Below are 24,121 nucleotides of genomic sequence, written 5' to 3' on the forward strand. Positions count from 1 at the left end.
AAGGTCTCTGTATGCTACATGGAGGCCCATCTATTCTCAGTTGGCAGGCCACTGCATTTGGTTCCCACAAAATAAAGCACATGAACCAGTCCAGCACACTAGCCTACAGTTTAAAACATTTTTATTATTCTATTGATCTGATCGCAAAACTTAGGATTTCCTAAACTATTTATATTTTTGATGTGGCCTAGGCCCTATAGAAGATACTTTCATCCCAAAACGACATTGCACAATCAGACATCAATAAACAAATAAACAAACAGTGACAGTGGATTTAGCATCTGAGTATTTTTTATTCGATATAATCTAACTAATCATTGAATTGCAATTACCAAGGCTGGGTAATTAATTTGCGTGCATTGCTATTTTTTATTTTGTAAACCTTTTCCTTTAGGCCTCTTTTTGCATTCAAATATGTGTTGATCATTGAAAGCGTGTACACACACACACACCACAGAGAGAGAGAGAGAGAGAGAGAGAGAGAGAGAGAGAGCACAATCCATTGAATTAAAAGCCATTTGTATTTAAAGAACTATGAACAATTTTATTTAAATAGACTTATTTTGTTTTGTTATTTCAAACCTCACACTCAGTTGTTTTTTAAACACAGTTGACTTGTATACTACATTCATATCATGTGCTGTGGATTTTAGAGGTTTCACTCTTTCTTCTCAGGGTGGATGTAAGTGTTAAACTCTCCATCTGGGAAATGCTGGGTTGCCTGCAGGTGGCCTGAAGCCGAATCATGGGAATGACAGCAACACTACAGCGCCTGCGGAACCCCCCTTTCTGACGACCCTCCATCTTTTGGACGTCATCGATAGCTCCCAGGGACATCTTCCTGCCCCTTTGCCTCCGCTGGTCTCGGGAGCCTCCCAGCAGGCCTACTGTCCCCATCCTGTGCAGCCTGCGCAGAGTCCGGGCATCACCGGGTCTGGGCTGGGCGCGGGGCCGGTAAGAAAGGGTGAGCTGGTCCTGAAGGCGCTCTGTTACTTTTCTCAGAGACAGACTCCAGTCTTGGACAGAGGCTGGTCCCACAGCACCTTTGACCTGGACTTTAGTATTTCGACCTGACACATCATCATGTTTAGCCCCGAGCTGGAAACCTTTTCTAAAGCCTCTGTAGATTTTCGGACTTGTCCAAAGATTTGCTGGAAGGGTCTTGTATGGTCTCACGCTCACACCTGTTTTGTTCATGTGCCGGTCAGATTTGTAGGTGTGCAGAGCTGCCCGTTCCACTGGTTTTAGGTCTTTCATAGTGTTTACCACTGTTGAACAGAGGGAGTTTTCATCACTAAGTCCTTTTGACTTCTTCATTAGCAGTCTGTGGATGGCATCATCACGAGTTTGAGCGGCATACCAATATGCACTGTGCCCATCATTATCTACTCGCATTAAGTCATGGTCCAAGGCCTGAAGCAGGAGCTCGACCAGTGGGACGCGTTTGTGCAGAATAGCATAGGTAAGTGCACAGCGACCATGGGCATCGGTGCGTCCCATCCTCCCACCGTGTGCTAGCAGCATGCGGGCCACTCCCAGAGCCCAGGACTCACCATCATGAAGGCTGCAAAGCATCAGTGGAGTCCATCCATGTCCATCCCGCTGGTTCACATCCACTCCTGACTCAATTAAGTGTCGTGACAGATGGAAGTCTCCCTTCAGTATAGCTAGACGAAGGCTCATTTTCTCTGTCAAAAGTATTCAGGAGTACTTGTATTATTAACAGAAATCTGTGTTTTGAGCAGCCAAAAAGATAAGTCCAACTGTCACCTTTTCTGACTGCAAGTTTTTCTGCGTACAGTGCCGTTGCTACCTACAAACAGATGCACACCACTTGTAAGAACTGCACGACTTGCTGTTCCCTGGGAGAGGAGTGGCAAGTATCATAAATCTAACTGTGAACAGAGAGTTCACTCCACTACATATAAAAGCCACAAGGAATGGCCCCTGAAATAAAAGACTCAGTACCATAGCTTTTCTGTTTAAATGTTAACACTTGACTACAACGAACAGTGGAAGCGAAGTCATTTAATCTGTTTTAAAGGTGCAGTCCTTTATTTCAGGTTACTTAAAACCCTGTAAGACCTAAAAGATTTTATTTATTTAACACAGCAGTGGAAATCCAGACAGCACCAAAAAGTGCTTCTTTTCAAATCAGGTTTAACAACCAAGGACAGCCTATAGCAGTTTTTTGCATGCATTTGTATATCATTCATTATGCTTTATTCATAAAATACACCGTGCTGAACATCATATTGTTGCATGATTCATTAAGTCCACGTGTTCAAATTAAAGCAAAATGGGTTGAACTCGTAACACTTCTGCAAAACCATCTCCAAACCAGCAAGTTATATCAGCTGTATCCATGCTGAAGAAGAAAAGGCGGTCCTGGCAACGAGTTCGTCGGTAAACAGAGCGAGGATCAGCAGACAAGACAGCTTTTATAGCAGCAGCTGCTTCATCAGAGTCTTTCAGGAACTTAAACCTTGGCTTGTCCATCACTGGAGACAAAGGGGAGAGTAAAGGAGACGAACCCATGAATCTCATGTGACATTCATGTATGTGAGGCTCAGAAACCACAAAGAGCTGTTAAGGTAGTATAAAGACACAGACAGAGCTGAAACGAAACACGCCCGTCAATAGTCACCCATCAATATAACATCCAAAGGATGAAAAGACACACAAGGGGAATGATGGAGGAAGTAAAACACACACAGGACATAACTTACCTGTACTATCAGATGGTAAAAACTCCATGAGCTCTCTCTCAGCATGACTGGTGAAGCGTACCTCCAGGGTGCTCACAGGAGGTTGTTTTATCCAACCAGCGATGGTGCTGTAGGACTCCTGCCCGAAGTGCAGCCTGCCTCCAGCATCCCCCTCAGGTCCTACAAGTTCACTCTGATTGGATTCTTCTGCTGCTCCACCTTTGGTTAACTCGCCTTGCTGGAGATAGTCCTTCACTTCTGACAGCATCTCGCCCAGCGCACCGAGTCCATCTGATCTTGGAGAGACTTGGCAAGGTGTTGTTGAAGCTTCTTCAGAATCTAACACTAGTGCTGTGTTAGGTCCAGAGGGGCTGGTTATCTGGCAGTCACTTTCATCCTCTGACAGTAAGTCACCCTCCTGTACAGCAGTATCAAGTCGGGTATGTGGGCAATCATAGCAGGGAATGTATGGCTTGATGTCCAGGACCGGAGTGCCAACAATCATATCAACACCTGTCAAGTGAAGTGTGTCACCTGGAAAACACAGATTTAAAAAGTCGCTCGCTGAAATCAATGGTGTTGCAGATACAAAAAAAACCTCTATAAAGCTGTAAAAATAACGGCTAATGAAACATGCAGAAGAAATAAGATTATTTCATCGCTATTTGCAATAGCTGGTTTCAGGAATGGAACTGCAGGTCTACTAAACTAGCCTGTCTACATGAAGCATGCCTGAGCTGAGTGCTCTCATACTGCCAACGATTTTTCAGACCAGTGAGTATTTCAGAAGAGATCCATGCATATATTGCATATTGCCGTGTGTCAGTCTCTTTTGCAGACAGACAGGCAGGCAGACAGACAGACTTACACACCTTCAACTTTCTCAAGCTTGGCCAGAGTCAAACCCAAGGCATTGGGGCGGTGGGGGCTGCGGGTGGAGTACACTCCAACTCGCTGCCCATTCAGGCGTGGAGGTCTCACTTTAGCTTTGTAGCTAAGATGTCCATTCTTGTGGAAGAGAAATATTATCCTATGAAATAATAAAATAAATTAATTTAATCAACCAATTGAATGTAAAACATTGAATTCACCACTTAATATGAATATTGGTCATGATGTCAAGCCTCAATTTCAGAGAAAGATTATTGTTGAATAATATGAGAGACCCCAGCCTTACCAAACATGTGAGTATTCATCTAGTCCAATCAGTGGATGGTCTGGGTTGTTAAAGACCGTCTGCTGAATTTGCAAAGTAGCACGGGAAGGACCACAAACAGTAGGCTGTCGTGGGGTGCCATTTTTGGCCGCAAAGCAAGAATTTATGTATCCTATGGGAGTTGTTCTTATGGACCCTGGGAGACACAAGTAAACAAAAGTCAGCAAAAACCCAAGTCCACATTAATAACAACAATAATAATAATAATAATAATACATTTTATTTAAAAGCGCCTTCAAAGCACTCAAGACAGTACACAGAGAAGTGATAATAAAACAAGACACATAAGCAGAATTGAAAAACATAAAGGTGCACTGTGTGATATTTGTAGTAGTTCATTTCCAGAATTCCTGCTGTCCATTCACAAATGTTACCTTTTTAACAAATACTTACCGCCATCATTAATTTCTAATTCTTCACTATGACTGGGAAAATTGCATTTTACATTAAAGGGGGGATCTCTCCAGTGTCCACCCTTTTGAATTTCCAGATATGGGCATTAGCTGCAAAACTTACCATCCATTAGTCATACTAGTAAATATTGCTTTATTATTCATTAATATTCATGTAAAGATCAAGTTTGGCACATTTTCAATGAACAGCAATGCATAGTTTCAATACCTATACTCTGGTCGCCCACAATCTTACACGCTGCACCTTTAAAATAACATTCGGACACTGACAGACAACTACAATAAACAACAAACAATACAGTAGAAGCTCACTTCCTGCAATTACCTTTTTCCAGAGACAATCCCAAGTCATGGTCAACGTTAGGTTTAACACAAAGTTGCAGCTTGTTTTCACCGATTTTCGACAAAGCTGACTGTAAAGTAGTCATGTGTTTCCTGTGGGAACGTACGGAGCCATCTGCACGCTGCCTATAACAATACAGTAGACAAGACACTTTGGTTTACATCAGCACCACTACCCTACAAACAAGTACAAAAAACTGTAAATTGTTATATCAGGTCACCTCAGATTTTTCAGCTCCTTCCGCATCACTGATATTTGCTGCTGAAGCTTCTCCACGTCTTCCCCGGAGTTGCAAGACATGGTTTTTAGACAATACGAATTGATATTACTAGAATTTACATCCGATTTCTGAAGTCACGCAAAAACTAGCTGGCGTGGCCTTTCGTGGACGCAGCTTGGAACAGAGCGCGCACACCTACGACGCAGAAAATGACACAGTGGCGAACCAGTCGATTGATATGCACGAGACCCATACAGCATAACCATAACTCAGTACGGTTACAATTATTCAATATTTATCATACCACGTTAGGACTAAACGGTGATGTTTAGCGAACTACCGCTTCCTGGGGCAGCCCACGTGGATGTCGAAACGAAAATCGGTGGACAAGTGGTGTCTCACAGGTAGTTTACTCAAAAATGATTCCCAAGGCCGCTACCCTTGAGGCCTTGACTGATTGGAGCCAAGACAGAATTTCTGCTTTTAGTGTTATACCACATCTATGTCTGTGTTGTTAGGATAAAACGACGAGTATATTATCTGCATTTAATGCTTTTCCATGAGCTTTGTGTAGTACAAATATGTAACACCAGGGGGGAGTGTTGGACACTTTCCTGCAGCTCTGCTCTTCTGCGGATGGTGTGGTCATTTGCACTTTGCAGAGCAGTTTGGTCAGCTAAGTAAATAGTCTAACTAACCTCTGGCACAGGTGAAAGCTTTGAGGTGAGCTTTGCCTGTAGCTGAGATTGTAAGAACAGTGGTTAAAAATAATAAGAAAGGCAAAGGCGTCACAATAACTATAAAAGTTTATTTTCTCCACTTTTGTCAAGGATTTCAACAAACCAACCAACTCATAAATCAGCTACTTTTAAAAAAAAGGATATTAACAACATTGGCCCAAACTTAATAGGCATTATGGGCACCATAATTTAATTTGAGAGGAATGCTATGGGTGAAAATACTGCATTTATATAAAATTCCCTGGAAAATATTCTTGCTGGAGTGGTGGAGAGGCGAACAGAGGATATGAAAATGTCTTATCCTGCTCAGGCATGTCAGCAGGCAACTCTTCATCTGCGGGCCTACCTGCAAAACAAACAAGAAAGAAGCAGTCAGGTGTTTTCTTTTCCTCTGACATGTCAAAGGTTCACCTAGTCTTTTATCTGCAAATGTTGCAATTTTGGGAAATCTATGTTTTTTTCACAAATAAGTGAAGATAGAACATGAGGAAATTGTACCTTCACCAATAATCTCGTCACTCTGGGCCAGTGGAAGGTCCTCTTCCTCATCTGGACCCAAATCTTCAATCAGAACCTTTTCTGCGGACCCAGAGCTTGTTGCCAATGCAGAAGAAGAGGCAGGGGCAGAGGCAGGGACTGCACCGGCAGTAGAGAAGACTAGGGGGGGTGGGGCAGATGGGACAAGTGAGACTGGCATGGATGGACCCCGGATGGAGGGCAATGGAAACGGCACTGGGATTGAAAGTAGACCTGGACGTGGCTCTGCCTCTGCCACAACTGGGACCTCCACAGACTCTGGAGGTGCTGCTGGTATGGTGGGAAAAGCTTCGGTCTCAGCCGCTGGGGCAGGGGCAACATTCATGAGAGGGCCCTCTTCCTGAGGCAATTGTACTTCCGCTGGGGGTTTAATCTTCCTTGGACGCCCCTTCTTACCCGTGCTCCTCTCTTCTCGTCTTTCCTTCTTCCTACTCTCAGCTCTAAAAGTAAAACAACACGCAGTCGTTGACCTCACAAATAAACAGAATGCTTTTGTCTATCCTGTCCCATTTACATTCTATGAGTCATGCCACCCCACAGTTCATGCTTCAAACCATTTCCACAATAAAATTATCCAGACCTTTTACCATAGCTTATGGACAAGAATTTTAGCAGTCTGTTTTTTTTTTTAATCTGCCAGGTAACAGTGTCAAAAACATTATTCTCTACTTAGATTTACCCATAAACCCACTGGTTAGCTTTCTCTTCTGCCTCAGCCTTCCTCTTCTTGAGGAGATCTCTGTCCCTCAGCCGGCGCCGAATTCCGCCCTCTAAACAAAACAGTAAAATACAGATCTTCAATCTTCAACTGAACATACAGTAAACCGCTGAAATGTTTTATAGGCCTACCGATGAAGAATGCAGGAAAACGGAATACCAAATACTATTTGAGAAAGACCATTGATTAGTTTGTTCGGTTATATGTTTTTGTCTACAATGCAATATCAAGAATGGTTACATTTCAATGAAAATTCTCAATTTCTGTTGAGTTTGATTAGAGAATAGTGAGCAATTCATCTAAATCTTCACTGAAAACAAGGGTCTATTGAAAACATAAACCAAATGTAAACCAAAATATCATGACAAGCCAAAATGGTAAATAAAAGGTTTAATAATGCTTCAAATGTTTCAAAACATTTCAAAAGTTGGGTATATGTCTGTTGGTTACCTCTTTGTCAGCTTTGGCAATACCATGAGCAAATCGGCACAGTATTAAAGACATTTTTGAATTGAACTTAATTCAATACTTCTCTTGCAGTGGTTGTTGGAGCCAAGGTCTTACCTTCAACTTCAGGATCTTTCCTCTCTGATGACAAGCTCTCGTTTTCTGTTGTCTGCTCCATTTTGTGTCAATGTAAAAATGTATTTATCTTATTCAAAGGAAAGAAAAAGCAGCTGGTAGAGAAATCTGTTGGCAATTCCTGCGCACCCAAAGAACAATTATTGGGTTAAATATTACCACGGTGCCAGCAGAGTTCTTGCAGCACTGCCCTTATCTTATTTGTAAAGGTGGAGGGCTTGGCACCACATGTATTTCAGGGGGGTAAAAAAGCGGGTCAGTTCTATGCTGATGGCATGGCGTACATACGGTAGTCTTGCGTTGAGTCATCTTTGAAGCACTGTGTGCAGTTGCCTTTTGGTGTTTCTGTAATTCTTGCAGCTCAACTGTTGATATTATAGCTCCAGAAGCGTTGTGAGAGACAGACTCAACAACCCAGTGCAACAACAAGGGTTCATTTGAGGTCAAGCTTGCTTGTTAGGCCATAGAAGGCATTGTCTAAATGACCTGAATTTTATTTATTTATATTTTAAGTTTATTAGTGGAATTTGGATTATCAATAGCTGCCATAAGCTTTCTGAACAACGATTATTACTTACAATGTATCGCTGAATAAACATATCCATGATAATGTTTTAAATTATATTATATAGAATGTAAATCAATAGGCTATAGCCAATATACATTTTATGTTTTTTCCCAATGTTATGTTGTTGAAAGAGACTAAGCTACACTTTATAGTGGCAGAAAATAGGCCTACTGGATAATCTGTCTTTATTTAATATTCTTAAATATGGACATCAAAAACACATTTAACAGTAAGTAAAAGGCGCATGTGGAAACTAATACATTTGTAAAAACACATACAGTAGCTCCCCGAATACAGTATGTCTGCTGTCTGTCAGCCATGTATACCTTATCTTGAGTAAAGGGTGCTGCTAATATTCTGGGTGTGTTCTCAATCTGTTGAAAGCACATTGAGGTCGACTCTCTCTGCCACTACAATTGTTGCACATTCCTCAATCCAGACTGATTCACTGTCATTTTTCTTTCATTATTCAGTAATAAACAACACAACCAAGGTCGTACAATTGTCTGATTTAGATCAAACGTGAGGAAATCACTTAGCTGACAAGTGTTTTTTTTGTTTTTTTTTAAAGATTTACAGAACAAGTTGTTGGGACTTGTGATCTTGTATGTGTGTGTGTGTGTGTGTGTGTGAGAGAGAGAGAGAGAGAGAGAGAGAGAGAGAGAGAGAGAGAGAGAGAGAGAGAGATAAAGAGAGAGAGAGAGAGAGAGAGAGAATGTCATTTTGTATCGGTTCAGTCCTGCTCTCAAAGAGAAGTGAACTTGAGAAATTCAACGGTTTCAACTCGTGCATATAGCCAGACTTGATTTGTTTGCTTCTGTTCAAAACATTAACTTACAGACAATGTGTTATTTGCATGTTTACATTTTATTGCAAATTAAATTATGCAAATCATTTTACAGTAGTTCAGAAAACATGTCATACTTATTTTCTGGAAGAGTGCAGTAGACAGAAACAGTGCCCTCTTTTGGAAAATGTGGCCAATAACACTGTCCAACACAGTTTTAAATGTACATACCATATTGAAGTAGTGATGCACAACCTGGAAAGTCTTTTCAATATTATATGTTTTGCATTTGGGATTTTAGCATTAGTATGAATAACTCCACTGATATGTTAATTTACATAATAGCATTACTTAAAGAATCAACCCCAGATATTTAAACAAAAGTCTGGAACGAAGACTTGCATATGAAACGATTTGCCCCTCAGTCTCATCTAGATGTGCATGAACTTTGAACATACTCTATGCCAGGGGTGGGGAACCTTTTTCATTCGAGGGGCCACTTCAAATTCATCCGAGGGCCTTACTATGAACACAAACCAGAATTTCCCCCTGCACTTTAGGCCTATATTGAAGGCAACCACCTTTAAAACAGGGCCCACCTTCTCTAGATCCACTGAATATGACTTTTTTTGTATTGCAAATGTATTTTCTACGATTCCTTTACAAAATATGTCATATTTCATGTGAAGCTGCATAACACTAAAATTATATCGGGGGCCGGATGAAACTGCCTCAAGGTTAGGTTCCCCACACCTACTCTATGCCATTATAGCATAATTAAATGATTAGAAAGAGCAGTGTAACTATTATAATGTTTATGGTGCTGCACATTAAGATTTACTGCTCAACAAATTGCTTGGCTGAAACAATTCAAGACTGTGGTTTTCTATTGATTGATGAGGTCACTGCAGTGTTTAATATACACTCGATTCAACTACAATAATGCGACAATAATGATTTACACCTTGAAAGTGTGTGACTTGCTACTGCCATTGTTACAATGAACATTCATTCAGTTTGATGGGCACTGGGTAGCCTACTTTGGGCAGAAATTACCGCCTTTTTAATATAACTATGCATGGTGCAAGTGCAGTATGTTGTTGTTTTCACATACGGTGGGTCTACATAGTAATATTCTACCTCCAGGTAGGACTACAAACTCCATATTCCATTTTTTACTATCCAAAATGAAGTCCTATCTATACCTGTCTTGTAGCCTATCAAAAATAAGCATAGACCAACTTCTATTTGGTTATTCTATATTTTAATCGTGTTACGAGGATAGCCTATAAAGTGCTCTTTAGCTCAACAAGGTTGGGAACTGCTGTCTAGTGGTTCTGGGACACAAATGGCGAGATAGCTTATGAAGACAACTGCACTGAGAGATGTAATGTGTTGTTCCATTAATTACTTTCAAATGGACTCATGATGATTTAAGGCTGTTATACATGTTTTAAGTCAATGGGTGTTTCCTTTTTCCTCCCTGCATTGTGACAATTGGTCTTCGTATTTTGGAGAAAGAGAGAGAGAAACCTACCAACTTAATAATAGGTTATAAAATGGAGTTTCAAAAAACTAGTTCACAATGATTTTCATTGTCAACCTTTCTCAATATTAAATAAACATGCATATGCACACCACATCCTCAGCAAATGATTCATGAATTACTTTTATAATAGCCTTCTTTATCTAGGCTGCATCTAAGCATGAGTATTTTACATTTTTGTTGTCTCTTACATAACATAATCCAACTTGCTTTATAAATTGCAGTGAACTGGACGCATGCTGCCTTGAGGACTGCATTGCACTGCAGCAAGTCTTTCCAACCAAGGGTGGCGGTATTGAGTAAACTGCATATGTACGGCTATGAACTATCTCTTTCAGTCCCGTTTCCCTCCATGGTTCTATTCTCCCAGAGTTACTTGGTGTTTGGGCCAGTTCTACATATTCTCCCTCCATTAGGGCATCTCTCGGCCTTTGAGATTGATCATCAATTCACCGAAAGACAAACTTTTTTAGGACACCATGGACATGAAAAAAAGGATCCATTTAGAACTAAGAAACAGGTCGCCGTCTGATGTGAGTGGCTTTTAAACCATACCTTTGCTAGTTTTCTGCCTAGCCATGTAGACTCGCTAGCTACTTTTTTTGCTTTCCAAGTGACCTGTGTAGCTAATGGTGTCGTTAACCACATGTGTTTTGTTTTTCTTGGAAATAATCTGGGTTTCTCTCGTGTGTGATTGACTTTGGAAACGCTTGTAGGTGTCTGTAATAACAAGATGAAATATCTATCATCTCGTTACTTTCAAAACCGGATTCCTTTGCCATCGTTATTGCAGCATTTTAACCGTTTCACAGCCTCATTGGCCTGTGTTGACGACACTCCATTTCAGTTCTAATTATTGGTGTTTCATAACTCCACATCGATGTTATCAATGGTTGTTTGGACACGATACGCTAAACACGGCTATGAAATTGTATATTATATAGAGACAACGGTAGCCATGTTTGTTGCTAACATAATCGTAAGTGCTAAAATGTGGCGTCCCTTCTTCACGCGACTGTTTTTAATCCTCGCCATTCTGCACATAATAGTAGTTTCTGGCTACTTTGCTTGTTTGGTTGTCATTTTATACATGATCCTTACTCAGGTTTGCGGAAGCGTATGTCTTCATGCGGTCAAGTAGAAGGGGTTGTTGAAGTAACCAGCTGTAATAAGTTTTTAAATGTAATTTCACCTTAAACATCACTAATACTATGATTTCAATTGTTAATCACATTATACCGGCGCAATGCTGGTAATGTTTCGTGGCATCACATGCTGTTGGTACAGCATAAGCTACTGATGTAGGCGATACAAAACTTGGAAATCCAACGCTGTGTCACTTGAAACGATAAGTTTCACGCCATGTGATGACTGGCTGGCCGCTGTGATGGCAGCTAGCTGCTCAAGTCTCTGTCGTTACAGACGTCTCACACAGGGAGACAGATTCCCGCCATTACTCGTAGATACCCTTGCACCGCATGTTTTAGAAGACCAAGCTAGACTAGAACTATACAAGTAGTAGTGAAATCTGATTTAAAACTTTAAAGCAATGCATTGCTGCTTCATATCTAATTGAAATCCCAATTCTGCCATCTAATGCCCCTTGAAACGAATGACCGATATCACATGCAGGCCGAACTGCGTGGTGGACTTGAAGCAAAGTCTAGAGTCTTCTTCATAAGCATGCATACTATGCACTCAGGTTCCATAACAAAGAAATGTGCGTGGACCGCATATGCTCAACACTAGCAAAACATTACAGTCATTAGTCAATATATTTACAAGCCACTCGCATAATCTCAAGAATCGCCATGTTGTTATTCTGCCGTCTTTGATACTGTGGGGAAAGGACGGAATTCTCCATCTTTGTCTGACTAGTTTCCGTTCACCCCGTTTCCTTAGAAATACGTCGTCAGTTTCAACTAATAGTCAAATTTTCCATCAAATCCTCAAATGAGCCATCCGTTTGGAAGATGATAACGTGATTGAGTAGGATCAAAAATACAGCTTAACCATATTTTCGCGGTCCTTCTCGTTGCTCTTGGGCTGGGTTCTAATGGCGGCTCTCTGATCCTCGTTGCTGCTTATCTGCGCGCGTCAACTCTTAAAATGGCAATTGCTAGCCCACAAGAGGCTAACAGAATCGTTTGGTTTGTCAATTGAGCGCAACAGCAGGCCAAACCAACGCAACCACGGCGCAAGAAGTACTGTAGTTAATTATATTGTGGCAAGATATTTCTGTAGCGAATCTAGAGAAATATCAGTTCTAATCTACAAGCCCCTGTATGCCGTGGTTGATGTAAATGTTGAACGTGGTTTCAGGAAGGTCAATTCAGGTTTTTGAAGGCAATGTTGATGAATGTTCCCTTGATCTCGGGTTGCGCAACACGTACATGCCCAATTGCTGCTTCGATCGATGTGTTTTGTATCTACCAGGTTAAATTCGAAAACGACGGCACCAAACTTTCGCCCACATGTTGTTACATACTTGTAAGCACTGGATTGATGTATTCTAGGGCCATTCAACTAGAATTTCAGTTGGCCCACATTTCAAAACCAAAAAATCTAAGTTGGCCCGCACATTTTCAGCCATCACTAACACTTTTCAACCCACCACTAACACTTTTCTTACCTTACACTTAACGACATTGGACAATGTATAAGACAAGCAAGAGATTCACAAGAAAATCGTTTGTTGTTCTGTAGCATATGAATAATGCTACTGCTGGGGGCCACATGTGGGCTGTGTCTGGACAGCATGTGGCCCTCAGGCCTCCTATTGAATAGGCCTGACATGCACTAACCCACCCTTCTTTTTGCCTTTTGACAGGTACGAGAACTTGTTCTTGACAATTGTAGATCAAATGAGGGGAAAATTGAAGGCCTCACGGCGGAATTTAACAACCTTGAATTTCTCAGTTTGATAAATGTCGGCTTAATCTCTGTCTCCAACCTCCCAAAGCTTGGAAAACTCAAAAAGGTAATATTTCTTTTTGTTTAGTTTAAGGTGTGATGCATGAGGTATATTATTTGGAATGTAGACAAATGGCATACTATTGTATCCCCACAGTTGGAGCTGAGTGATAACAGAATTTCGGGCGGCCTTGATGTTTTGGCAGAGAAACTCCCAAATCTCACTCATCTAAACTTAAGTGGGAACAAACTCAAAGACATTAGCACACTGGAGCCATTGGTGAGTGAATGCATGACATGGTTTTATTATGAAATACAGCAACAGTTTTTGTTGCATAAGTTAAATGGTTGCTTTTATATTAGGGACTGTTCGTTATTTATTTCCGGGGTCGTCGGAAGATGACCACCTTTGTTCGTCAAATTTTGCATGACCCTCCCCTAGCGAGCTTCAAAACTTTGATGACCCTCCCCACGACGCCGTCAAAAAATGCATGACCCTCCCCTAGGGAGAATTAAGAAATAGCCTTATTCTGCCTTATTTTTGACGTTGATTGACCAACGCTGCTTAGCGAAAGGGCCGTTTCTGAGGCTATGTTACATTGAAACATACAACAAACAAGGCTACTTTGAAATGCTTTTTGTAATAAATGGGCCAAACATTTTTGGATGACCCTCCCCTAGCGAGTTTAAAAACTTTGATGACCCTCCCCGCAGCAATGAAAAAAATGACACGACCCTCCCCTATTTTCTTCCGGTGAACCCAAAAATAAATAACGAACGGTCCCTTACTGTGCAAGATTGTGTTCTGTCCCCTTCTCTTCCTGTGCCTGTATGTTGAGACATGAAATACATTGTACCACCGTTATTTATAATTTATTTACTTTTTTTTTTTTTTTTTACCTGTATAGAAAAAGCTTGACCACCTGAAAAGTCTCGACCTCTTCAACTGTGAAGTCACAAACCTTAATGATTATCGGGAGAGTGTATTCAAGCTGTTACCCCAGCTCACATATCTGGACGGATACGATCTAGACGATCAGGAAGCATCCGACTCTGATGGAGAAGTTGATGGAGTTGATACCGATGATGAAGGTTAGCCTGGCTCTTCTTGTCCCTGTATAACATCGTCCCTCTTATATGTAAAGTTTGGGTTGGTCAGTGGTTGCCTTGGTTTGTTTTGCATCACAGATGGAGAGGGGGAGGAGGATGAAGACGGCGAGGACTTTGACGAGGAAGAGGATGACGATGAGGATGATGAAGTAGGAGAGGAAGATGATGACGATGATGTCAGTGGAGAAGACGAGGTAAGGGTTACGTTTTGGTAATCACGGCTCATCTGTTGAAAAGGTACAGAATTTAGTGGAGACTTAACAAACTTGAAAAAATCTGCACACATCAGGTCTGTGCAAAAAAAGAGAGGGAGGCTTTACTATGACAATAAAGCGTAAAGCCTCCTTTTTTTGCACTTGCCTGAAGTGCGCTGATTTTTTCCGTTTTGTTTATTAATTTTTTTACCCTCGCAATAATGACATTGGGGCTGTGCTTTGGTAACAATCCTGGATTAAAAAGAAGTTGGCATCCTCTCATCAGACTACGGTCTTGATGGATAGACCTTAGTCCCAATATTAGGCACACCAATCACACATTTAAAAAAGTACAGCAGATGAGTTGCATTTCTTTCCATTAAAGGTGCACTGTGTAATATTTTTAGTAGTTTATTTCCAGGATTCATGCTGCCCATTCACTAATATTACCTTTTTCATGAATACTTGCCACCACCATCAAATTCAAAGTATTCATTATGACTAGGAAAATTGCACTTTTCATACAAGAAAAGGGCGATCTTCTCCATGGGCCACCATCTTACATAGTGCACCTTTAATGGTCCCAATATTAGGCACACCAATCACTCCTTTAAAGAAGTACAGCAGATGACTTGCATTTCTTCTCATTAAATATTTCCAGGAGGATTTCAGTCAGGATGGAGAAGTAGATGATGAAGATGATGACGATGATGATGAAGGTATGTATGTTGCACATACATTGCTATATCAGATGCTGCTATTTTGGGGCAGTGATGTGGGCCCAGCCTTGGCTCTAGTAGCTGGGCTCTGGACTGCTGCGCGGGTGACCCGGGTTCGATTCCTGGCCCGGCTCATTTCCCGATCCTTCCCGTCTCTCTCACCCATCTCGTTTCCTGTCATTTCCCACCGTCCTGTCTGAAACACAATAATGACTATCCCAACAATATTGAAATAAACATAGTGATGTGAGTAGCAGACCTAACCCATGTTGCTGTCCTGCAGATGAAGAGGAGGCTGAAGGCAAAGGCGAGAAGAGAAAGCGGGAAGCAGATGATGAAGACGACGACGATGACGACGACGATGATGATTAAGAGCCAAGTCTATCAGTTACCAACATCCCCCACCACACTTATTTGCCACCCAACCGGGCCACTCCCACACACTCTGTCACGTCTCCTACAGCGCAGAGCTCTCCCAATGGGCAAGACTGTATCGAATGAATGGGTATGTGGATGTGCACACCCATGGAACAGTGAGCTGAATGAGACCCGTTTTTGGCTGGTGGCTCACTCGGCATTCCACAGTTTCACGGTCAACGCCAACTTGTGTGAGGACTTTGGGGACTGGTTTTTGGGTCTGCTTTTAATATTTGTTGGAGAATTATGATTTTCTTTTTTGTGGTTTCTATGAATTTTGTTGTATTGTTTTTATTGTTGGATTTATTATTGTTTCCTGATTTCCCAATAAGATTATTGCTATAGCAACCGTGTCCAGGAAGCCATCATTTTGGTGTGGCGGCAAGTGACACAAATTTATGTTGTAGTTACATTTCTACTTGATGTATTAAAAACAAAAAATACTTTGTAAATAAAATGTAACATTTAATGTTGTGCTTTCTTCTGCTATGCCTCTGCTTTTTTGCCCTATTTGCCCTTCCTGCTGCACCATTCATGTCCAAAGCTGGACTGGAAGTGAACTTCAAGCACTCGTGAAGTGACAGTCTTGCACCTTATCTAAAGCCACAGTGCAGGTGAAAATAACTTAGGTGTTCAGTGTTCTAAAAACTACCTCAGACTTGGAGTGTATTGTATTAGACTTGGTAGAAGTTTCTGACATGATTTGCCTAAACCACAGCTATATTCATGAATTTTCTACTGACCTATTACATTTTTGGTGTTGGCGTGCAACTTGCCCAAAATTAAGAGCTAGGGTTTGGATGTGATCTATGCTATTTGATGGAGGTTTTAGAATAATGGCTATTTGTTTTGTATGCCTCTTTCTGTCCTGTTGACAGATGTGTGTTTCACTCATGGTTTTGTTGGAGGGAATTTCCAACAAAGATTAACACCCTTGTCTAGACATATGACTTTAAATTTAAAACTTTCATACTGTGCGTAAGGCTTGTATGTCCATAAATGTTTTGACAATGCATTTTTTCCTGATGTTGGTGCTCAGACGTTTTCAAAACTTATTGAAGCACCTTGCAATCCTAAATTTTCTACATGGTATGGTGAATTTCCTCCTTGTGTGGCTGGCAGGTATTGTCCTGTCTATGTGCTTGAATGATGGATGGGGTTGTCATATCAGCTGATGTTTTAACCATTATACTATATACACATATTGTATTAATGTGGATTAATAGTTTCATGGGTAACTTTAAATCTTCCAACCCTGATCCCCGCACCACTCCATTTGGCAAAAAGACAGAATGGATGAAGACGGCCTCCCCCTGCCCTGAACAGGGGACCACCAGTGAAAGCTTGCTAACAGGCACATCTCTGGGATGGGCCCGGCAAGGTTCAAAGGTCATCCGTGCCTCACAACCCTCTGTTCAAGAGATTGGGCACAGAGAACCAGACACATCTTAACGGACACCCCACCCCCATGGACTGTTTTGTTAAGTGCCCACGATGCTCTGCAGCAGGCCCCAGTAACGGAAATCTTGTCCCCACCTGTAAATGCACATAAACCTACATTCTTTTGCGATGGACACTATCCCCTCTGGACAATGCCACCATTGAGTAAATCATTTTCATATGCAGTTATTACTGTACTTAGTACTTATACTGTACTTACCCTGCTACTACTCAACAATTGTCACTTTGTTAAAAACACATTCAAATTGTAATAAAACAAAATTCAGTAGTCGAGCTGCAGTATCAAACCAGGGGGATATTACCAAATGTTAAATCATTTCCAAAATTAGTGTTCCAGGGGGATATGTGATTCATTGAGAAGGGGAATGGTTACAGCCCTCCCACCCACATTTACATGTAGCTTATTGATCATTTATTGTTAGCTGGCCTGTTTTTTTTTGCTATGAACTGCCCAGCACTGATGGTGTATGCACTGCCGTTGTAAGCTTGTTTGACCGTAAAACAGCTTTTTGAACAGTTTGTGGTTGATCTTAAAATAACTTTTTAAAAGCATTTTAAAAGTGATTATAATTTAGACGCTTCAAAGCAAAGCATGCCTGAGCCCCATTGAAAGCCTGGAATGTGATCAAGAGGAAGCTGGATGGTCGCAAACCATCAACCCAAGCTCAGGAACTTGAATTCTTGCACCAGGCCTGCAATAAAGTCATCCAAGAACGTGAAAGACTAGTGGAAAGCATACCAAAAACGCATAAAAGTTATTATGTTGTATTTAAGTTAACACATCTTGTTTTCTTTGCATTTTTTGAGGTCTGGAAAAAATGCATTTTATGTGTTACTTTGACCAAATGTAATTTCCTGCAAATAAATGCTCTAAATTAAAATATTTTCATCATTTTAGGTTGTAGAATGAAATAACAATGCTTGCTTTAGTCAAACATACCTACCCCATGGTAAAATCGAGGAAACTGAAGATTTTAATATATATTAACACTACTGTCCACTGTTCAATATTCATCAAATCCAGATGTACACTGTAGGCCTATATTTCATCGTTTGTTTGGAGGGGTAGGTTCCTATTCCCTCTGTAATCACATGCTTTTTATGTATTTCATTTTATTTTTTTCATTTATTGGATTTGTAGCACAATCCTGGTGGCAGTAGATATTAACATACAAGTATAGACATTTTTTACACATTTGGTGCCACCATGTAAACACTCAAAGAGCAAATGTCAGAGCATGATCTATGGTGACTGCATGGTGACTACCGGTACATACAGTAGTGAACAGTGCAGTCAGTGAAATGGTTGTGTAATAGTTTGCAGCAGCTTGCCATGCTCACAACATAATCCATAAGCAACTTGTAATGATGCCTTGTGAACAGTATAAAATCTAAATTTTATATAGAATAAGTTTTTTCTTTAAATATTCTCATCTCCAGTAACATGTTAAAAAACCCTACACCACTCTCACGCACACACACGTTCACACGTACACACACACGGTTATGCGCACACACACGTTCACGCACGCACATGTTCAGAACGCCCGCACGCACGTGACGATAGTAAAAAAAACACACTTTATAAGAGCTTCAACTTCTCTCCCAGTCCAGCTTTGGCCCTTACTGGTTCAGCAGGTAAGGGAGAGAAGGCAGAGGCATGGCAGAAAAAATTGCATAAATTGTTTACATTTTATTTACAAGGGTTTTTTGTTACATAGAATCATGAAATTAAAAACAATGTCAAACATAAAAACAACAATAAAAAAATAATAAAATCATATCTTTCCAAGCGAAGTAGACCCATCAGCATGAATTGGGCAGCTCAATGTGAGCCCTGGGAGTTCCTCACGTTCTTTATCTCCAGCTCCAGCTGCTTGATCTGGACATCTCTTTGGCCTAGCAGCTCCCGTAAACGCCGGATCTCATCCTGTTGACGGTAATATACCTGTCTCAACTGTAAACACAGAGGAGCATTATACGCAGATGCCAACACATACACACAAAGACAAATATCTGTAATACCAGGCATGGGAAAATGTCATTTTGCAAATATTGGTGTTATGACATCTGATCTCAACACAATTCACATTTCTCCACATAATTTGGGTCTAATTCATACACCATACAACAAAATCATATCATAGTTCATATCAGGATTTCCTTCACAATAAGCCATACGCATGACACATGAGCCATACGAACCTCATTCACAGTTTTGGGTGGTGAGTTCTGCGTGTGGTCTTGCCCGTTGCTAATGGCACTGCCATTCTTGTCGTCCTGCCAGGGCCGCCCCTGGAGTGAGGGCTGGGGCTCCTTGTTCTCCTTGGTGTCCTGCTGATTCTGTATGGGGGATGGCTGCAGTAAGCCCGGCCGACGCAGAGAGCGCCGCGTCTCCAGAGAACTGAGTGCCTTTCCTGATGTCAGTCCTGTTATGGAGTCGGGCTTGCTACCTGGTTTCAAAGACATCAATACAGGACCTGCCACGGAGAAAACAGGTAGATCAGAACTCACTTAACTCACTCATCATAAGGACGGATGTTTTTCTGGACTACAGAAGTTCAAGAATGGATGTTGAAATGAGGTGCAGGCATATGGACAGCACACCTTTGTTCATTCCATCCAGCCACTGATCTGCCATCATGGCTGGCTCATAACCTGCCGTCATTGGATAAAGGTCCTCTTGATACGTCTCCGACTGCAAAACAAAACACCAGCAGTTGCTTTGAATGAGTAATGAGACACTATACAACCCCTCTATATGTTGCTATCTTAACAGAAATGCTACTCATTTAATCATAAAGACTGTGGTCTCATCCGTGAATGCACTAGAATGTGGATGTATGCACAAGTATCAATGTACAGTATGTAAGTGTATGTGAGAGAGTATGTGCTTATGTTGTCTGACAGCATTTGTGTTGAAAAGGTTGCATCTGCATGTGTGAGTGGGTGCGAGTGTGTGTGTAGTGAGAGTATATCGTGTTTGTGATGTCCTTGTGTACATGTATTCTGTATTGAGTTTTATACGTCATGTCTTCATGTTGGCTGTAAGTCTTAATGGTGGTGAAAACAAATTTCCCTTTGGGGACAGTAAAGGTCATCTATCTATCTATGTAACAAGGTGTGTCCAAAGGATCAAAGGGGTCAAAGGATGTTTGCGTGCATAAAGAGTACCCTGCGGGGGACGATCATGGAGAGAGGCTCGATGATGCTCTTGATTGTCACCAACTTATAGAACCTAAAAACCTCACAGGAGTTGACATCCAGCCCACGCTTTGGCATAAAACCTAACAGAGAGGAAAAGAGAAAGTCCATACAGTTAGGTAAGTGATAACATGAAACACTGTTAATTTGACTTATTAGTCGTCATCTGCACTACACATTAAAACATACATGGGCCACTGGTGGTTTTTATTTTTTATGTTATGTTATTTAGGTACAACCATGGCTAATGGCTAATGCTTAAGGAAAGTATGTACTAATTTCTGTCATTGACCTGCTGAAGGGGAAGTGAATGAAATGATTTGATTGCTTGACGCTTCAACCAGTAGTGTAAAGTGGCATTTCATGGATGCGGGTTAGGCCCGCTCTGAGAAATGGGATTATAAGGGGAGTTGGCCAAACCAACACCGGCAGGAAGTTGAGGTTGCCATAGCCAGACAAGGGTCACTTATCTATGTCTATGTTAACTATAATGATATACAGGGAATTGTGTTATTTTCCCTAGTCAAATGTGGACAGTGTTTATTACAAATTCCAGATGGTTTTTTATGGAATTCTGTTCAATGCACTCACCCATTCCCTTCTGAGGTAGACTGGACAGATACTCTGTTAAAAAGTGAATGTATGGCTTCTTGGAGCTGATCTCATAGTACCTGATATTTCCATCCCCCTATGAATGTAAAACAGAGGAGGAAGCTATTCATGTGAACTTAATATGTGATAACACAAAATTATTTCTGAAGCAAATACATAGCTAAACAGGTAATGGATAAACTAAGTGAAGAGATGCACCTTGCCAGCCAGATACAGCATGTGTGTGTCAGGGTCGAAGAAGGGGAAAATCACACCAGAGGACCCATCCAGGTCTTCATGGTGAAGAGGGGTGGAGAGATCATCCTGCGGACACAGATAAGCGAATACATTCACACACACACACCATCAGCACAAGAAATAGCTAGCTCTGGCCCTGCCGTGGCTTAACGGTAGGGCACTGGGTTACTAAGACGGCGAACCAAGTTTGAATCTGGCCCGGGTCAAGAACCGATCCTTCACTGTCTCTCTCTCCTCACTCACTTCCTGTCCCATTCTTCGCTTGTCAAAATAAAGTTGAACCGCCCATTAAAAAAAAAGAAGTAGCTAGCTCTCTGATGCTGTAGCCAGACCATTATGTACTGTATGTTGCAATATAGCCTATGATTTGCAGAGATGTACAGCCAGATGGGGAGAAAGCATGTTAAGGCATTTGTAAAGTATGTGTAATATTTATGATAAGCCGTTAATACTTATATCAGCCATAATCCATCCCCATAGACAAATTTGAAAGGGAGGACGGGAGGGAGTGAAGATCTGTGGTGGAGGATTTGAGAGGCAAAATAGAGGCAGAGGACAACTCTGCCACACTTCTAATATGTTCAGAGCCACACTCAGGCTGTCCGTATAAAGGATTTAGAATGGCTGAAGCTGGGAGAACGGTGCAACCTAAATTTGGCTGAACAGCTGTGTCATCAATTCTTCAAACCTTCCCTATGGCAAAATGGATACTGTATGTAGTCTAACAGAACTTAGTAACTGCAGAACTGTACCATATACTTTAATTACCCTGTATAATGCTCCATATAAAACAGCATTTCATCAAAATTGTTGCAGTATATTTCGCACAAATTATACTTCGTGTAGAAATGGGAAGGATAATCACTGCCACAAAGCAATACACTGGCTTTGAAGCAAGACACTGGTGATCCATGAATCATTTTGCTATTTGTTCAAACTGATTTTAGAAATGGACGTAGTATTTTGCAAATTGTAATAAAGATTCAAGAAATGCACCAAAGTCACGGACAAAAAGAGCAGTAAAACAATAACATGAAATGAAATAGGTACATTTTCTAACACTAGAGGGTGCTACACTATATATAAACATGCAGAGCTTCTTACCTGATCCCAAAGTGCTATCTCACGATTGTTCCAACCTGAGTATCCAGTGGAGAGGAGCATCTTCATATTGCCCAGGTAGATAACTTTGCTGGCTTTATGAGATTTACTGTTGCTCTCCTAAGACCAAAGAGAATAATTAGGGAAATACACCCAAAAACATACCCCTGGTGCCTTTGCAAGGTACAGATGTGTGTGTGTGTGTGTGTGTGTGTGTGTGTGTGTGTGTGTGTGTGTGTGTGTGTGTGTGTGTGTGTGTGTGTGTGTGTGTGTGTGTGTGTGTGTGTGTGTGTGTGTGTGTGTGTGTGTGTGTGTGCAGGCACACACTTGGGGGCGTGCAGGGGTGTAGCAGCAAACTTTGGGCCCTATGTACAAGTGGATTCCAAAAAAGTTGGGACACTTTGTATTCTGTGAATAAAATAAAAATGCTGGCCTTTTCAAAACATCTAATATGTTAATAAAGTAGAGCATTATGTACAGACAACATATCAGTTGTTAAAGTCGAACATAATTATTGTTTTGAGGTAATTATGTGATCATTTAAAATTTGACCCGTGCAACAAATCTCAAAAAAGTTGGGACAGGGCTAAAACATGTTGTAATAATTCTAAAAATTACACAAGGAAGAATATTTTAAAAGGAACTATATTGACTGACAACATGAATGCACAAATAAAATACCATCACATAGAGGCTGTGGCACTCAGCAGCGAAGATTTTGAGGGACTAATTACTTATCTATTACACAGAAAGATTGAATTATCAAAATTGCTGGCATATAAGGCCTATTTCCGTAATATAGAGTTCTGTGTAATCATTGCACGAGTTATGAGATCATGACATACTCGTGGTCAATAAGCAAACTATGGCACTCCAACAGTGACAGCTCTCGAAAAAATCACCATAAACACAACACTTGATTAATGCACATGAAAAACTGTACTCTGATTACAGAATGGAAAATATTCAATCCTTTTTGAAAATTATGGAGTCATGCACCCTCCAGGTTATATAGAAAATGAATACTTCAGCTTGATTTAGTGGTCAGTCTGAAATACAGCATATATGATGGTAAGGGGGTGCAGAGGTGACTTGGTTAGGGTCTTCTTACTCATGTAGAGCATTAAAATGAATGTTGAATGATACATACAGACTTTAAACAGCAAACATAGCTACCAAGGCATTATATTTTGGAGAACCGCCTTTAGATATTGCCCCATAATGGTGGCAAATTTCAATCTCTACTATGTGCCAACAGTGTGGTTCCATCATAAGAGTAAACAGGTCAAAAAATTGTTTTCCTGCTGTCAGGATATGCCACATATTAAGCATAACAAAAAGGTAAACAAGTTGAAGAACACACCTATCAGTTGAGCTGCTGAAATCATGTCTCGTTCATCAAAATATCTAATTTTTGAATAACATTTTGCCATCAGTCAAAGTATTTAACTGTTCAGTCTCATCCCTTGTGTTGTGTTTAGTCTTATCCAATATGAAAATCATTTGATTGGTCCTGTCCCAACTTTTTTGGGATTTGTTGCAAGGGTGAAATTTTAAATGATCACATAATTACCTCAAAACAATAATTCTGCTTGACTTTAACAACTGATTTGTTGTCTGTACATAATGTTGTACTTTGTTAACATATTGAATGTTTTGAAAATGCCAGCATTTTGATTTTATTCACAAAATACAAAGTGTCCCAACTTTTTTGGAATCCGCTTTGTACAATGAACAATCAGTTCCAATGCACCCGCCCAGCCATATACTGTATG

General features: G+C 40.8%; 4 protein-coding genes across 7 annotated transcripts in view; 1 reads left to right on the forward strand and 3 right to left on the reverse strand.

Moving 5' to 3' along the window:
* Positions 1 to 2,013: 2,013 nt before the first annotated feature.
* trmo (tRNA methyltransferase O) overlaps positions 2,014 to 24,121 on the reverse strand; it is a 101,548-nt gene continuing 79,440 nt past the window's right edge. The window contains exons 1-7 of one of the 2 annotated variants that reach the window (XM_063218361.1): positions 5,205 to 5,635; positions 4,901 to 5,095; positions 4,663 to 4,805; positions 3,886 to 4,060; positions 3,581 to 3,738; positions 2,730 to 3,242; positions 2,014 to 2,501 (exon numbers count right to left, since the gene is read on the reverse strand). In XM_063218361.1, coding sequence (XP_063074431.1) covers positions 2,290 to 2,501; positions 2,730 to 3,242; positions 3,581 to 3,738; positions 3,886 to 4,060; positions 4,663 to 4,805; positions 4,901 to 4,980 — 1,281 coding nt within the window. In that variant the 5' untranslated portion in view covers positions 4,981 to 5,095; positions 5,205 to 5,635 and the 3' untranslated portion in view covers positions 2,014 to 2,289. Of the gene's footprint in view, positions 2,502 to 2,729; positions 3,243 to 3,580; positions 3,739 to 3,885; positions 4,061 to 4,662; positions 4,806 to 4,900; positions 5,096 to 5,204; positions 5,636 to 24,121 lie in introns of those variants that run through there. The other variant, XM_063218362.1, reaches the window with a different exon arrangement.
* On the reverse strand, positions 5,689 to 7,691 carry hemgn (hemogen). Of its 2 annotated transcripts, none has more exons than XM_063218364.1 (4): positions 7,460 to 7,691; positions 6,857 to 6,947; positions 6,139 to 6,617; positions 5,689 to 5,986 (listed from the first exon to the last, which is right to left on the reverse strand). In XM_063218364.1, exons 1-4 carry the CDS (start codon positions 7,518 to 7,520, stop codon positions 5,868 to 5,870), a joined length of 750 nt encoding a protein of 249 aa, XP_063074434.1. In that variant the 5' UTR covers positions 7,521 to 7,691; the 3' UTR covers positions 5,689 to 5,867. The 2 variants fall into 2 exon arrangements, with proteins under 2 accessions (XP_063074434.1, XP_063074435.1); XM_063218365.1 differs by having other exon boundaries at positions 6,869 to 6,947; positions 7,460 to 7,690.
* Positions 10,532 to 16,200, forward strand: anp32b (acidic (leucine-rich) nuclear phosphoprotein 32 family, member B). The gene is made up of 7 exons (XM_063218363.1): positions 10,532 to 10,911; positions 13,209 to 13,358; positions 13,449 to 13,571; positions 14,200 to 14,383; positions 14,480 to 14,595; positions 15,257 to 15,314; positions 15,598 to 16,200. The coding sequence occupies exons 1-7, from the start codon at positions 10,858 to 10,860 to the stop codon at positions 15,684 to 15,686; spliced, it is 774 nt and encodes a 257-aa protein (XP_063074433.1). The 5' UTR covers positions 10,532 to 10,857; the 3' UTR covers positions 15,687 to 16,200.
* Positions 18,325 to 24,121, reverse strand: part of coro2aa (coronin 2Aa) — a 28,061-nt gene continuing 22,264 nt past the window's right edge. Inside the window, exons 6-12 of one of the 2 annotated variants that reach the window (XM_063218359.1) lie at positions 22,350 to 22,466; positions 21,207 to 21,311; positions 20,988 to 21,084; positions 20,367 to 20,479; positions 19,800 to 19,890; positions 19,398 to 19,672; positions 18,325 to 19,149 (exon numbers count right to left, since the gene is read on the reverse strand). In XM_063218359.1, the coding sequence (XP_063074429.1) occupies positions 19,018 to 19,149; positions 19,398 to 19,672; positions 19,800 to 19,890; positions 20,367 to 20,479; positions 20,988 to 21,084; positions 21,207 to 21,311; positions 22,350 to 22,466 (930 nt within the window). In that variant the 3' untranslated portion in view covers positions 18,325 to 19,017. The remainder of the gene's footprint in view (positions 19,150 to 19,397; positions 19,673 to 19,799; positions 19,891 to 20,366; positions 20,480 to 20,987; positions 21,085 to 21,206; positions 21,312 to 22,349; positions 22,467 to 24,121) is intronic. The other variant, XM_063218360.1, reaches the window with a different exon arrangement.

The sequence above is a fragment of the Engraulis encrasicolus genome, chromosome 16, assembly GCF_034702125.1.
Source record: "Engraulis encrasicolus isolate BLACKSEA-1 chromosome 16, IST_EnEncr_1.0, whole genome shotgun sequence".
Classification (NCBI taxonomy): domain Eukaryota; kingdom Metazoa; phylum Chordata; class Actinopteri; order Clupeiformes; family Engraulidae; genus Engraulis; species Engraulis encrasicolus.

Bases quoted from the DNA above. Each gene is read 5' to 3' on its own strand.
- hemgn (XM_063218364.1), bottom strand. From the start codon at position 7,520: ATGGAGCAGACAACAGAAAACGAGAGCTTGTCATCAGAGAGGAAAGAT. The intron at 6,618-6,856 runs GTAAATCTAAGT...TTTTACTTTTAG, and splicing joins GCTAACCAGTGGGTTTATGG to AGCTGAGAGTAGGAAGAAGG. The intron at 5,987-6,138 runs GTACAATTTCCT...TTTGTTTTGCAG, and splicing joins TGACGAGATTATTGGTGAAG to GTAGGCCCGCAGATGAAGAG.
- anp32b (XM_063218363.1), top strand. From the start codon at position 10,858: ATGGACATGAAAAAAAGGATCCATTTAGAACTAAGAAACAGGTCGCCG. The intron at 13,359-13,448 runs GTAATATTTCTT...GTATCCCCACAG, and splicing joins AGCTTGGAAAACTCAAAAAG to TTGGAGCTGAGTGATAACAG. The intron at 15,315-15,597 runs GTATGTATGTTG...GCTGTCCTGCAG, and splicing joins TGATGACGATGATGATGAAG to ATGAAGAGGAGGCTGAAGGC.